Raw genomic sequence first — 13,063 nt, forward strand, 5'->3', positions numbered from 1 at the left:
TAAAAGTGCAAATCTTGATGAGTTTCTGTCGCACTCGTTTACCGTATTGCCCAGTGGGTGCAACCAAAAACGCCGAGACTCAAAGCACATGGCGCTGTGCATGCTGAAGCCGAGAAAAAAGGTAAAACACAGTTCTGGACGATTCTATTTGACGACTACGATCGGACAGGACTTACAACGGCGCCGCTGGTGTAGTGGTATCATGCAAGATTCCCATTCTTGCGACCCGGGTTCGATTCCCGGGCGGCGCACGAGCTTTTATTTTTTTTAATTACATAGCGCTTAAACGATAATAATGCCATACTTCTTAAAGATGACATAGTTTGCATGAATACCCAGGACAATAAGCTGTACCTCACAATCGCCATCAGAGCAAACAAAAATAATATAATTATTATTTGCAGACAGGTTGGCCAGCTTGAGACAACAAAAGTCGAGATTTAAGACACTGGAACACGTTGAACCAAATACAGCACTTTGGGCAGCATTTGAAAAAAAAAAAGATAACTAGAAATAACTTCAAGGTAATTGTTACTTGTGTTTTTATCTTACATATTTCTAAGAACAATTATTTTTCTTCCTAACACTTTTATATTTTACTTTATTTTAGCGCTATCTTATAAGCCGCATCTTTTTTTTCCTCTGCTGATGGTGAACCTGCATGTTACCTTTCGAAGGATTATGGGCGGATTTTATAGCGCACATTCTCGCGTGGAGGTAGCCTAACTACAATTCATTTCCTGTTTGGCAACTCGCTGATTGTGTATTTTTGTTGTTATTGTAAAAAGAAAAACAGCCGTTGCTTGGCAACGACGGAGCCAACACAGAACGCCATAACTTGAAGCATCGAAATGATGTCGGCTGAATTTAGTAGAATCTTGTCTGCCTGCGAGCTCAACTCTAATTCGGTGGACGGATGTCCCACCATGTGCGGGATGTGTCCATCCTGCGTCTTTGCCACCAAACCACTGGGTTTCACTCAGACTTTGTGGAAGGTGTCGGACGAATTCAAGAGGAGATTCGTGTTGGAGTTGCTATTACGTTGTGGAAACGCTCAAGTGCTCGAAAGCATCCAGAGCGCGCTCGGTGTTACATCGTGGACACTGTTCGCTTACGCCAGGTCAAAGGGGCCAACATCGACCCATGACCGCCCCTGCCACGGCAAAGATGCACCGCTGGATGTGAAACCACTTGGCATAAGTATGAATAACATCTGGAAGTGGTACAACAGCAGTCCTGACTGGATTCAATCGCGCTATCTGCGCCGCGTATTGTCCCGTTGTGAACCCGAACTTTTACGCATGGTCTCCAACCTAATCAGTGTGCTGCTGGTCAGACAGAGACGACGATTTTTGCAATTTAATTGTAAGACCACAGAGGAATAATATATAATAACATAATAAAGTGGATGATCAGAGGGTTTCTTCTTGTTCTTCTTCTAAATGTTGCTAATTACTTTGCTGCAGACCCTTTTTTATAATGTTTACTTAGTCCTGTGAATTTCAAATTGTTGAATTTCAACTTTGAGCTGTATAGTACCATTAGTTGCCGTTAAAGTTATTGTCAACTTTATTGCATGATGATAATTTAAGAAGGTCATCACATGTACATTTCAGCAAGCAACTGGAACGCCAATCAACACGATCAGGACAACGATGAAGACTCGGAGAATCCTGCTCTCATGGTAGTCCCTGGATCCTCAAAGTCTGTTTCTGGCGTCAGCCGATACCGAGACTTCATAGGCTACCTACCTGTTGACCTGTCAAAGAGGATACTAGGTAAATGGACACATACAGTAACTACTGCCTAATATAATAATTATTACATTTGGCTGAAAGACATCTACTCTAGCTGTGCTCATCATATAGTCAGGAGTGGTGATGTCTTGTCATTCTTTCACTGCAACATAACATAGCTTATACACAGCAGATTAATGTGATGATGTGCTCCTCTTCAGCTTCAAGCTGCTGTATCCAGACACAAATGCAGCCAATCAATCAGTGGTTAAACCAAGCAACTAAGTATAAAGCCTAAAGCCACTACGCAGAGCTAATGGTACCATGGGGATGTCGCTGAAATACTCAAGAATGCTGTTGTTAAATCCGTCCCATTTAAGTGGGTAGGCCTTGGATCTAAGAGCAACACATATCTGCCAAGCAACAGACTGGCTGTCTGCTGCTTGAAAGGGGAAGGATCACTTGAAGGGAGGATATGAGAAACAAAAGGTTTCCAGGCAATCGTATATGTTACAACAACGTGACGAAAATGGCCCCAGCTTGTTTTTGGATTTAAATTTGGTATTAAAGGACGGCTTCACTGATTTTGAACTTGCTTCTTTTGGGTTTAGTTTGGGTGCTACATGTGCATGAATGTCCTTAAATTTCCCATTGACGTCCCCATATCAAAATATCTCTCTACGTCTAGCTGAAAAAATGCCTCCAGATGACATCACGATGACATCATGAAGTTTTAGTTCAGAATATGTCATCTTGCTGCTCACCATATGGAGTTTGTAATCATCAACAGTCTGATTTTTCAGTCCCCCCCCCCCCCCCCCCCTCAGCTGACATCATCCAAACTCTTACTGATGAAAAAACTTCTACGGGTGATGTCATCTGAAGGAGTTTTTCAGCTAGAAGCAGAGAAATATTTTGATATAGTGATATAAGTCAGAGGTATGTTTAAATACATTAATGTGCATATACACCCCAAACTAAGCTATGGAGAGCAAGTGGTGAAGTTGCCCTTTAAAGAAAGTGTCAATTTGTCAGAGACAATTCATTTGATACAACTGTACCTATAGAAATTATACTGCACGTGCCTGTCTTCTGTCAGGATTCTTAGAGATGCACACTCTAAGATGCTGCCAGAGGGTTTGTCGATACTGGCATCGCCTCGCAAAGGAAACCATGGAAGAAATTAAGTTCCGAAGAAATATCCAGGTTCAAATCAAGGAAATGAAGATGGTAGGGCCCTGGTTTATAAGAGCTAGCACTACAAACATTATGCATTTTGGATGAAATCCAATTTTTATCATTAAAATGCTGTAATGTGTTTTTTTTCTAGAGTTTTAAAGGACTGAATATTGTCAGTCCTACTTATGCCAACATTGTTGAAGTCCTTGTGCCTACAAAGGATGAAGAGAAAATGGACGTTCATCCTACTGTTCAAAAAGTTGAGAGATTAGTGCCCTACCTACATAAACTTTGAGCCCAAAAATCCATTATCAGTAGGTTGATCAACTTCTCTTTTGTTTGTTTCACAGATCATGCCATTTGAAACTGCATATGCCAAAATCAGAACCAAAACGGTTCAAATGGAAGAGCGAAATGTTTATTGCGGTGCATATTTTACCAAAGTGCTACTGAACAAGTTAGTGCTTTTCATTTTCTTGTTTGAAACAAGCAGGAGGCCTATTTGTGCCAAATGAATGAAATAAGCATATATTAAGCTACACGACTGATGTTGAGGTTAGATGTGGTTGTGTGTTTGAATTTGACAGAGAAGACTCTCACAGGGTGGTAGACTACAGGGGCAGACTACTGATGGCCCTGGGCTCCAGGGACCGCGCCTTGCAGCTGTTTCACGTGGCATCCGAAACAAAAGTTGTGTCAGTGTTGAAGGGCCATGTAGCCAGCATCCGGGCAGTGCTGCTGTGCGAGGACAGAAACCTGGTGATAACTGCGAGCAGCGATGCGAGTATCAGGTGGGGAGGTGACAGGAAGTTAGTGCACATCACCATACTTCAGATTTATACTGAAGACTGTATATGATGGGTGTTTCATCATACTGCTAGGTGTTGGAATTTGAAGACAGACATGTGTGAGATGGTGCTGTATGGTCACACTCACTATGTCAACTGCCTGGATGTCCACGCTGATAGACTTGTATCAGGGGCTAAAGACTGTTCAGTAAAAGGTAAGCAGTTTTTAAACAATTATATATGTATATATACTGCCAAATGAAAGCAAACTAAGTGTAACAACCCCACCACCAGTGTGGAATCTACACACAGGGAAGCATTTTGAGGGTTTTCATTTTAAGCACCACCGCTCGATCCGCTGTGTGAAGATCAGCGCAACAAAGGTCTACAGCAGCTGCGATCGTGGCCTTATCAAAATATGGGACACGGAGAACGCGTCACTTGTCAGGGTGAGAATATTTCTAGATATTTATCTTTTACTAAATTGTCGTAGGCTAAATTGAATGTTATCTGCATTTGTTCATCCATTTTTCTAACTTTTCTTAAAGGTGATCAATGCCCACAGAAGCTCGGTGAAGTGCCTGTTCTTGGACGAATGGCATCTTCTATCTGCAGACTCAAACGGTCAGGTCATGGCGTGGAGCGTCAGCCTTCACGCTAAAGAGTGTCTTAAAACCTTCGACCACCCAAAGTCAGCAAATATTCTTCACTTGTTACCTCTTTTTGACTGTATTGTACAAACAAATAGAAACGTCTCTCAAACACCTACTTTTCTGCAGGGAGGTCAAATCTCTGACCCTTATCTACCTCCGTCTTGTGACTGGCTGTGTGGACGGGAAGATTCGCATATTTAACTTCCTCACAGGAGACTGTTTGAGAGACATCACGGCAGAGACTGAAACAAGCCGTCTACTGTCGTTGCATTTCAATGAAAACAGGTGAGTCAGATTAAAGAAAGCATGTTTAATTTTAGCAGTTTTATTTGGTTAGTTGTATTAGTGTGGTGTTCAGGTGCCGTTCTAGAATCAATGTGAGGTTGTAACCACTATTTCGTCTCTCTAACCCCATTTAAGTATATTAGTGAACACGACGTCCACTGTGAAGCTGTACCAGTTTGCCAAAGTGTTCTGGGATTACACAGACTCAGCCACGCACGGCCAGGCTGATGGGTTGGCTCAGGACGACTTGGTTCCTGAGAAATCTGCAGCTTCACACAGAAAGCCTCCTTGTACCTCTGTCGGGGCAGATCACATAGCACAGTCGGCTTTACCCAGTCAAAAAATGCACGACTACGACGGCAAGAAGCCAGAGAGAAGTGAGCTGCTTTACCGCACCAGCTTCCTGTCTTCTCCTACTAAATGTCAAACGCAAGGTAAACATGCACGAGTGTATGCCACAGTTCAAACGATTAAAGATTTATCTGTTGTAAACATAACGTTCTTTTACAGCCACAGAGATTGATAAAAAGTCACTGACGCAGAGTAAGAAGGCAACATGTCAACGGATTAAAAAGAGGGGTCCTCACCATCCTCTGACACGTGACTCCATCCTCCTCAGGGTCAGTGCCATCCAGAGGGCGCGACGCATGGATGAAGTCAGCATCAACATGGAGTTTAACGCAAGGCTGCGAGATTCCTGGGGTCCGCAAACACCTCACGACCCTCTGCTGTCGGACCTCCGTTCCCTGAAACAGACTCTGCAGACATGGCAACAGTGGCACACACACAACAATCAACCCAGCAGGGCCAAGACATGTATCCCAATTTTAAAGACAGACACCACTCACAATATGCGGAACGCACCAAAAAAGCGAGACGTCACCACTGCTCCACACACCATGAGGCGACACCCGGCTTGTTTATGTTCCATCAAAGCACAGTCCCAGAGTGTTGCCACACACAGGACAATGGGGACCACTGGTACCTTCCCCCCAAGTGCCAAAGAGGGGCTGTAGAGAGCAGAGAGGATTTAGAGCTGCTTACGATAATTTAGCTGGAAGAAAGTGTCCAAGCTGTAGACAAAAGTGTGAAAGAGCGAAAAGACGATGCTGTAAAGAATGACACGGGCATATTAACTGATAGTTTTTTGTTTTTGATAATAAAATGAGTCAACTGAACTTTTACAGCAGTGCAAAATGCATGTATTGGACATGTTTGTTTATGCTAGACACTTCATTTTTAAATGTGATGTTTCATTAATAGTCCACTAGGGGTCAATATTGTATCATCTGAAGGTGGCTGGAGCAGGACCGAGGGTTATTACACAGTAATATAGTATTTCTTTTATGTTATAGTCTATTTTTCAGAATCTGATTAAACATTACACACAAAGATTAAAGGTAAGCTTGTGTTTTTTTGCTTCTTTTGTGCTCGGACTTAAACTATAACCATCTGTCTTATCTGAAGCATTTCTTTTCACAGCACTTTGCTCCAGTATCTTCTCAGATTGTTTTGCCTGCTTGTAGTTGACTTTGGCTAAATGACTAAGTGTAAATGTGCATGTTAATACTGCACAATAAATATAAGCACAGTAAATTATTTTGATTGTATCAAAAAATTTAAACGCATGATATTTTGAGCACTCAGATGAAATTGAATCACCAATGAAGGAACTACTAATCATTGTGGATTTGAACTTTTAACTTACTTCAAACCAGATGAGGGAAGTCATCAGAGTGAGCAGGGTTTGTCTCATCCAGAGAGACCTTTCACCCTGTACTCACCCTCTAGACCCGGTGCCTTGAGGGCATCATTAAGAGGGAAGCTCCGGGCGGGGGAAGGCCCTCTTCTTTGACACCAGCAGCTAAACAGCTGTGCACCGCTGAATAACAAAGCGTTATGAGGACAACTAAGCGGGTAAGGCGTCTCACTTAGGAGAATATCTCCTTTCGGGAACACTCTGCTGTTAATTTGATTTGGTTTGCAAAAAACTTTGAATAGTGTTGTCTCCCCCTTTTTCCACCTGCAGTGGTGTGACGTAGCAAGACAATGCAATCCCCTCCTGCCACCTCAAGCTTGGCTTAGCTTCATTGAGCTGCACAGTCCCCATTCCGTTCCCCCCCCATTGTTTCATCAGGTATGGAGTCTCTTGTCCAGGACCGGCAGAGCTGCAGGGGGGATAACGAGCGTGAAATCAAAGCAAACTTAGAAAAGGGAAAGTCTTCACAGAGTGATGCTCTTAGACCTTCTGCTCCCTGGAGCAGGCCCAAGGGTTGGCTGGGAAGAGGAGGGTGAAGGCTTATTTATGCACGAAGAGAGACTTGAAAGAAGTGACAGTTAACCACACCCCTCACTGTGAAAACGGGGGTTTAAGGCTTGGAGGTTGGGAAGAAGAAGGCGACAAAAGCAGATTCGGCATGACCTCCCTGAACCTGCAATCTACATCGATCTCCATGTCCAAAGGCGCATATTTGCATCATAGTTCATTTGTCAAATTCATTTTTCAATTTTGTCATGCTGTGTCAGCATCAGGCTCGAACTCTTAACTCACTCTTGACTAGTGCCATCTTTTGAAGTCAGGTCAGTCCAGGCCACGTGTGGAGTGGAATGCGATTAACCGAATTTTGATCTGCATTATTTTTGTATTTGCATGTCACTCAGACGTGTGGCTGACTTGCCCCGGAGCTGTTCAGATATCACACAGTCACCAGGTCTAACAAGATGGGCATCAGATGTGAAGACTCAATGATTATGCAAATCAAATCATCCTCATGGGGAACTGAGTCGTGATAAGAACGGTGCCTGTATGTCGCCATTGTGGAAAACACACACTCTGGAGATTGTCCTGAAAGACAGCCACGTCCAGAACCATGTCCTAGAAACTGTTAGAGAACCGAAGCTATAGGCTGAAAGAAGGATACTACCGAGAACCTTCAAGGCCTGACGGACCGCTGACATCAACGCATGGGAGCGAGGACAAGTTCCTCGGTCACAGGACAAGATTTAAATGCCAGGCCACACGGCCAGCACTCTTTCCAGCAGTCCCCTGTTAGGATTCAGTAGAGCCAGACTGGAAACGAGATCCACATGCCTTTTTGACCTCATTTGCAGATAGAGATCATAAGTGAAAGGGGATACAGCCACAACGAAGAGAGGCAATTAACAGGAACACCATTACTGAGATATGGGACTGATTAACATCCACGTCCAGCCAAGCCAAATAGATAAGGAGGAATCTGATTGCTCATTGATTGGGACTCAGCGGGTAGGCTCTCGTTTTCTGGAGTTGGACCTTGCTGTGTTCCAGGGGCCTTGATTAACCCAGAAAAAAAAAAAACAAAGAGAGAGAGAGAGTGGAGTAAAACCACTGTGACCACACATCAAGTAGATGATCAAAGAAGCTACTGCTGGCTTTTGGCTTCTCCTGTACATGACAAACACCCAGCAGATGATTGAGTGAAGTTTTCCTCGCAGACACAAACACATGTCAAAAAGCACCAATGAGCTGATGAGCTGACACCTGAAGAAAATGCTTCAATCCATATAAAGGGTTGCTGTGTAACTTGACTCTTAATTTTGTTTGTGTTTATTTCATTAAGTTTTAACTTTTATATGAATTGACTGATTGTACCGTGAGATCATGCCACAGCGTAGCATCTGGAACGTATTTTGATAATTGCAAAGGGATTATTTTCTATCTGCACGACTTAATCTGCACGTGCTACACAAGAACAAACAAAAACAAAAATTAAACACACCAGTGCTTTAACACCAGAGGCTACAGCTTCCATTCCATTTAAAGTTAGATGCCACTGGGTTGGTCTTCGAATAAAAGTACAGATTTTTCCTAGTTGTCCTCTGGGGGGCCCACTATCACTACTTATAGACCGGTTCAGATGTAAATGTCTCAACAAATATTAATGCTTCTGCTGTCTCCGTTCTAAAAATCAAGTGCGAATGTGGTATTTTTCAGCTTTTCATGGCATGTCAGTGCAAATGTGTTTCACTGCGTCGCTATTAAACCAGAGAGAAGGGTGTCAGGGAATGACCTGTGGTCTCAATGGCCCCCGTTCTTCACAGATCAGCTCCAGACACATGTAGGCGACAGTGTTAAGTGTCATAATTTCACTGTTTTCTCAGGCATAAATACGGAGACATAAAAGTCAAAGGTGAACGGCATAAAACTTCCCTATTTAGAGGTCAGGAGACGCACATCGTCTGAGCGGGGAGAGTGGCACTTCTGGAACAAAAAGGCAATTCACTGAGGAAAAGTTACTGCAAACGGCCTCTGACTCTACTTCCTGCCACAAAAGTGAACAGAAAATTAATTGTAACACGGAACCACAAAGGTCCTCGTGCAGCACAGATAAAAAACAAAAACGCTTTCTGCTCACACTGCAGTGCAGGAATAGCGGTCTCGTGGTGGATTGTACTCTGGATAGCTCACTGAAGAGGCGTTATTTTAAAACTAGTGCCATTGCCATTTTTCTATCAACAATAACTCCTGTCACATATAGTAAATGGTGTCTGAGTACAATAACAAGTGTTTCTATTTAAAGCTCAGAAATGCAGCAAAGCACAGGCACAGTGAGAGAGACAGGGTTTGGGACAGCTAATGGACGTCTTTATCAGTGCTTTAGTTGGAGTCGTGCACTTAATCACAGTCTGACAAACAATTAGCCAGTCGCTCACGTCAAGGACAGATGTTTGCTCTCGTCTGATTGCTGATACCAGCCGGGCCCTCGCAGCTTAGAGAGGTCAGGGTGTCCGATAAAAAAAATAAAAAAATAAAGAGCCCTCGCGGCTTGTGGTGAAAACACACAACATACGAAATCCCCCATTTTAGAGCTGGATTTTGATTTCTAAATGTGTGACACTGCATAACATTGAATGGACATTCTGACGGATGTGGCCCACATTGTGCACTGCCTTTCTCATACCACTGGATTCACTGTTTTTACAACCCACCAAATAACAGTCACAACAACTATCACTTTCCAGACACGATAACTCGACTGCTGTTTGCACAGTAAATACTCGGTGGGACTCCGACTCTCTCCTTGCTTGACCCTGGACCAGGAAGAGGCTTTTTCAGAGTTGAGGCGAACCCACGGGTGTCCCAGCTTACATATTTCACAACTCAGCTGGTTCCCTAGCATGTTGATACAAGTGCAGGGATTACAAGACGTGGGGATAAAACTGACCCATATTAACAGCAGATGTTTTGGGTCATGGAGTGGAGAGTCTTATGTGCTTTTCCCAGGAGCCTGTGTTGTTAGCGCAGCATCAGTTATGGCCACCAGAGGGGTGCAGCATGAGTCGCACAAGCAGGTGAGTTTGATACTAAAGAAGGCAATTTAAGTCCCTGGACTCATCCATATCTGTAACCGCTTGTCCTGTTTATGGTCACAGGAGGCTGGAACCTATTCTAGCTGTCAATGGGTGACAGGTTTGGTACCACAGTACCCGGAGGAGAGCCACACAGGGAGGCACAGGGAGAAAATGCAACACGGACGTGAACCTGCAACCTTCTAGCAGGATAAAGTGAGCAGTGAATTAGAAATCATTATTGCTAGTGAACTAATTTGTCAGCACGTGGAAAAAAAAAGTGGAATGTTGATTGACGGCTTTACTGTTTGTTTTAGTGAGCTTTTGCAATTTTAAGAACAGTGCTTGTTTGCTGTGCCTGTGAATAAGCCAGCAGAGCTACCAACACACAGCTTTCTCAATGCTTCTGGCTGTGTCCACAGGTGCTGTGAGGCTTTATTTATATTTGACAGAAATACCAACCAAGTCTTCGCATTAAATCAAATAAACGTGTCACTTATCGCGTCACTACAGTTTGTAATTTTTATCAAAATGTTTATAGTGATAATATTCCCCACAATGTGCTGTTGATGCCTCCATGAAGTTAGCCATAGTTCTAGTTTTTGGAAAATGCTCCCCTTTTAATAATTTCTGCTTGATTAGTAAGTTTAGCAGCATTTTTATGTATTGTAAGTTGATAGTGACTAATACCTGAAGGGCTATGCAGAGCTAAGCAGAGTGTAGCAGGTGGGACCTTGTCTGTCCTCATCTACACTTAGTTCAATCTGAAGGAAAAAACAGACAGATCTTGAATAAGTAAAATACAAATCATAAATAAAACCACTCTAACGCCACTGTGCCAGATATGTGAACCAGCGCTGCCACACACACACACTTTCATTTCAACTTGTTCAATATTGGAAATGCACCTTTTAATGTCAATGCTGAGAGAGATGCTGTGGTAGGTGTCTCTTGTCATTCCAAGATTCATTCATTCAGAGTCCTGTAGTCTCTCACGCGTCCCTCCCCCGGCCTACAGCTGTTAAAACACCCCATATTATTCCCATAATTGTTCCAGTGTGTGGGCTGTTATTTTAATGTGCCAAGCTGGTTGAGTCAGGAATTGAAAACTATTGCGGTACAGAGGCAGTAAGTATTTTCTGACTACTGACATTCTTTTGTGAAATTCTGACAATTAGACAATTTCTTTGCAGAGTAGCTGCCTTATTATCACGAGGTTACCACTTAATCTAGTAGTACTAAACAGATAAAACCTGATGTACTGAAGAGTGTAGTTTCTCTCTCTCTTCAGACTTACTAAGTTTTACCAGTTCTGTAATATTTCCTCCTCACATCCTTCCAATAGGACATACTTCAATACATGTGTTGGGCCCTGGCCGATGTGTCTGATATGCATTTCATAAAGTGTGAAATGGATACGAAGGGGGAAAAAAAATGAGCTAACATCAACACAGGCAACTTTCCTGAGAAATAGTTTTATGGGCTGATATGAATTAACAGGTCCTTCCAAAATACACACGTTCCTTTCGAATTAAATACGAGGTTGTGCAGTAAATCGTGCTTTTTGGGTTTCATGGTTTTTTTCCAAAATATTTTATTTTGTGTGGGGCCAGAAGCAAACAACAAGCATAAAAAGTTTGCTGATGGAGTGTTGTCTGAAGACCCTTCTTTTTCCTGAATGACCTCAGTGCTAATTAAGTTTATACTAGAGTTCATACAAATCTGCCTGCCAGAAATATATACATTTTTCTTTCTCTAGGGCACCGTGACCCCATGGTTTTGGCTGCTCTCTCACTCTGTTGGCGCTTTATGTAACCTCCCCCTGTTGACTTTTAATAATTACAAGCCCTTTGTTCTTCACTGTCTTATTAACAACTCTGAAAAAATTAATTTGAAGCTAATGTGAAAAGAAGGGAGATTAAAAAAAAAAAAGCCCTACAGTTACACAAACAGTCACTCTTGAGCAGCACGAAAGTGAATATTTACTGCTCTCATTGGGAAAAGCTCTATAAGGTGAGATAAAGAACATAACTGACCCATGCAGCTGCAGAGTTTAACAGTTGTGAGCTTTTAAAAGGTGCACGGCCGAGGCGCTCGGATTTGTGAACTGCTTTTCTTCAACAATAAAAGCGTGGAGGGAAAGTGACACAGCTGGAGTTGCCTTTCCCACACAGTATCTCACATCTTGCAGAGCTTAATGAGTGTGTGTTGGACTGGACTGTCATCTAGTTACAAGTCCTCTCAAGGGCTGTGAAACAGTGAAATGGCATGTTTAGTGCTTGCAATTGAAAGCTTGTTTATCATATAGCGCTGTCTCTCATACACACACAGACACACATACGTCCAAGGTTGCAGGGAAATGGTTAGAGCAGAATTTAAAGTTACAGCAAGAATGAAGGAAATCAGTTGGAATCCGTTCACGGATAAAATAAAAGCACAATTCAAGACAATTTCACTGAGCTCTTTCCAAACATCAAGTCTCTACATATGTACACAAACGAAACCTTCAACCATGTGATAAGTTACAAATGTCAAACGTCACTTCTCTTTCTGCAAGTATCTGCGTTTTGATTGTGATGTGGCTGCATCAAAAGCCGTCTTTGCTGCAGGTTTGAAGCCGAGGCTCGTAGTCTCTTGAATGCAGTTCATATGTTTCGAATCAGCTAGATTCACTTAACACACTCTGCCAAAGAGGCAGAAAGAAAGCCCGTGTCACGAGGAAAAACTCCCCTATCCCCTAGTCGTGTTACAGTGTCAAGCGGTTATGTTACATTTTTTTACAGCAAAAATTACAATAACAAATGTCCAATATACCACAATGGAATGAATGAAGACAACTCCATGTCAAAGTGAGACATAGTATCATCAGACATCTTGATGCTACAGACTTTAAAACATGAATTACATCTTTTAAAAATTCATAAACAATATTTAAAAAAGGAGCTTTTATAGAAAATGAAAGAGCAGCCAGTTCAGTGCTCTGATTTGGAAATGCCAGCTATGCTTCACCAAGTTATTTGTTCTGTCTGGGTTGGAGGAAGTTATGGGGCACACTCGCAGCCTGAAACCCTGTGTGTATGTGTGTGTGTGTTTA

The 13,063-nt window shown here is 42.6% G+C and overlaps 1 protein-coding gene and 1 non-coding gene across 2 annotated transcripts; both read left to right on the forward strand.

Annotated features, from left to right (window-relative positions):
- The first annotated feature begins 26 nt into the window (after window positions 1-26).
- On the forward strand, window positions 27-5,657 carry fbxw10 (F-box and WD repeat domain containing 10). The gene is made up of 12 exons (XM_067489089.1): window positions 27-1,365; window positions 1,617-1,778; window positions 2,836-2,966; window positions 3,067-3,174; window positions 3,266-3,372; window positions 3,503-3,706; window positions 3,797-3,918; window positions 3,998-4,152; window positions 4,252-4,394; window positions 4,483-4,641; window positions 4,777-5,075; window positions 5,152-5,657. The coding sequence occupies exons 1-12, from the start codon at window positions 852-854 to the stop codon at window positions 5,655-5,657; spliced, it is 2,610 nt and encodes an 869-aa protein (XP_067345190.1). The 5' UTR covers window positions 27-851.
- Window positions 181-251, forward strand: trnag-ccc (transfer RNA glycine (anticodon CCC)). Its single transcript has one exon. It is a non-coding gene; the product is annotated as a tRNA-Gly (tRNA).
- Window positions 5,658-13,063: the final 7,406 nt, after the last annotated feature.

The sequence above is a fragment of the Channa argus genome, chromosome 20 (assembly GCF_033026475.1).
Source record: "Channa argus isolate prfri chromosome 20, Channa argus male v1.0, whole genome shotgun sequence".
Lineage (NCBI taxonomy): Eukaryota > Metazoa > Chordata > Actinopteri > Anabantiformes > Channidae > Channa > Channa argus.

What these genes read in the sequence shown, in the direction of transcription:
- fbxw10 (XM_067489089.1), top strand. Translation starts at nt 852, where the DNA reads ATGATGTCGGCTGAATTTAGTAGAATCTTGTCTGCCTGCGAGCTCAAC. An exon ending in TTCATCCTACTGTTCAAAAA is followed by an intron (nt 3,175 to 3,265) that starts GTTGAGAGATTA and finishes TTTGTTTCACAG; the next exon opens with ATCATGCCATTTGAAACTGC. An exon ending in TACTAAATGTCAAACGCAAG is followed by an intron (nt 5,076 to 5,151) that starts GTAAACATGCAC and finishes GTTCTTTTACAG; the next exon opens with CCACAGAGATTGATAAAAAG.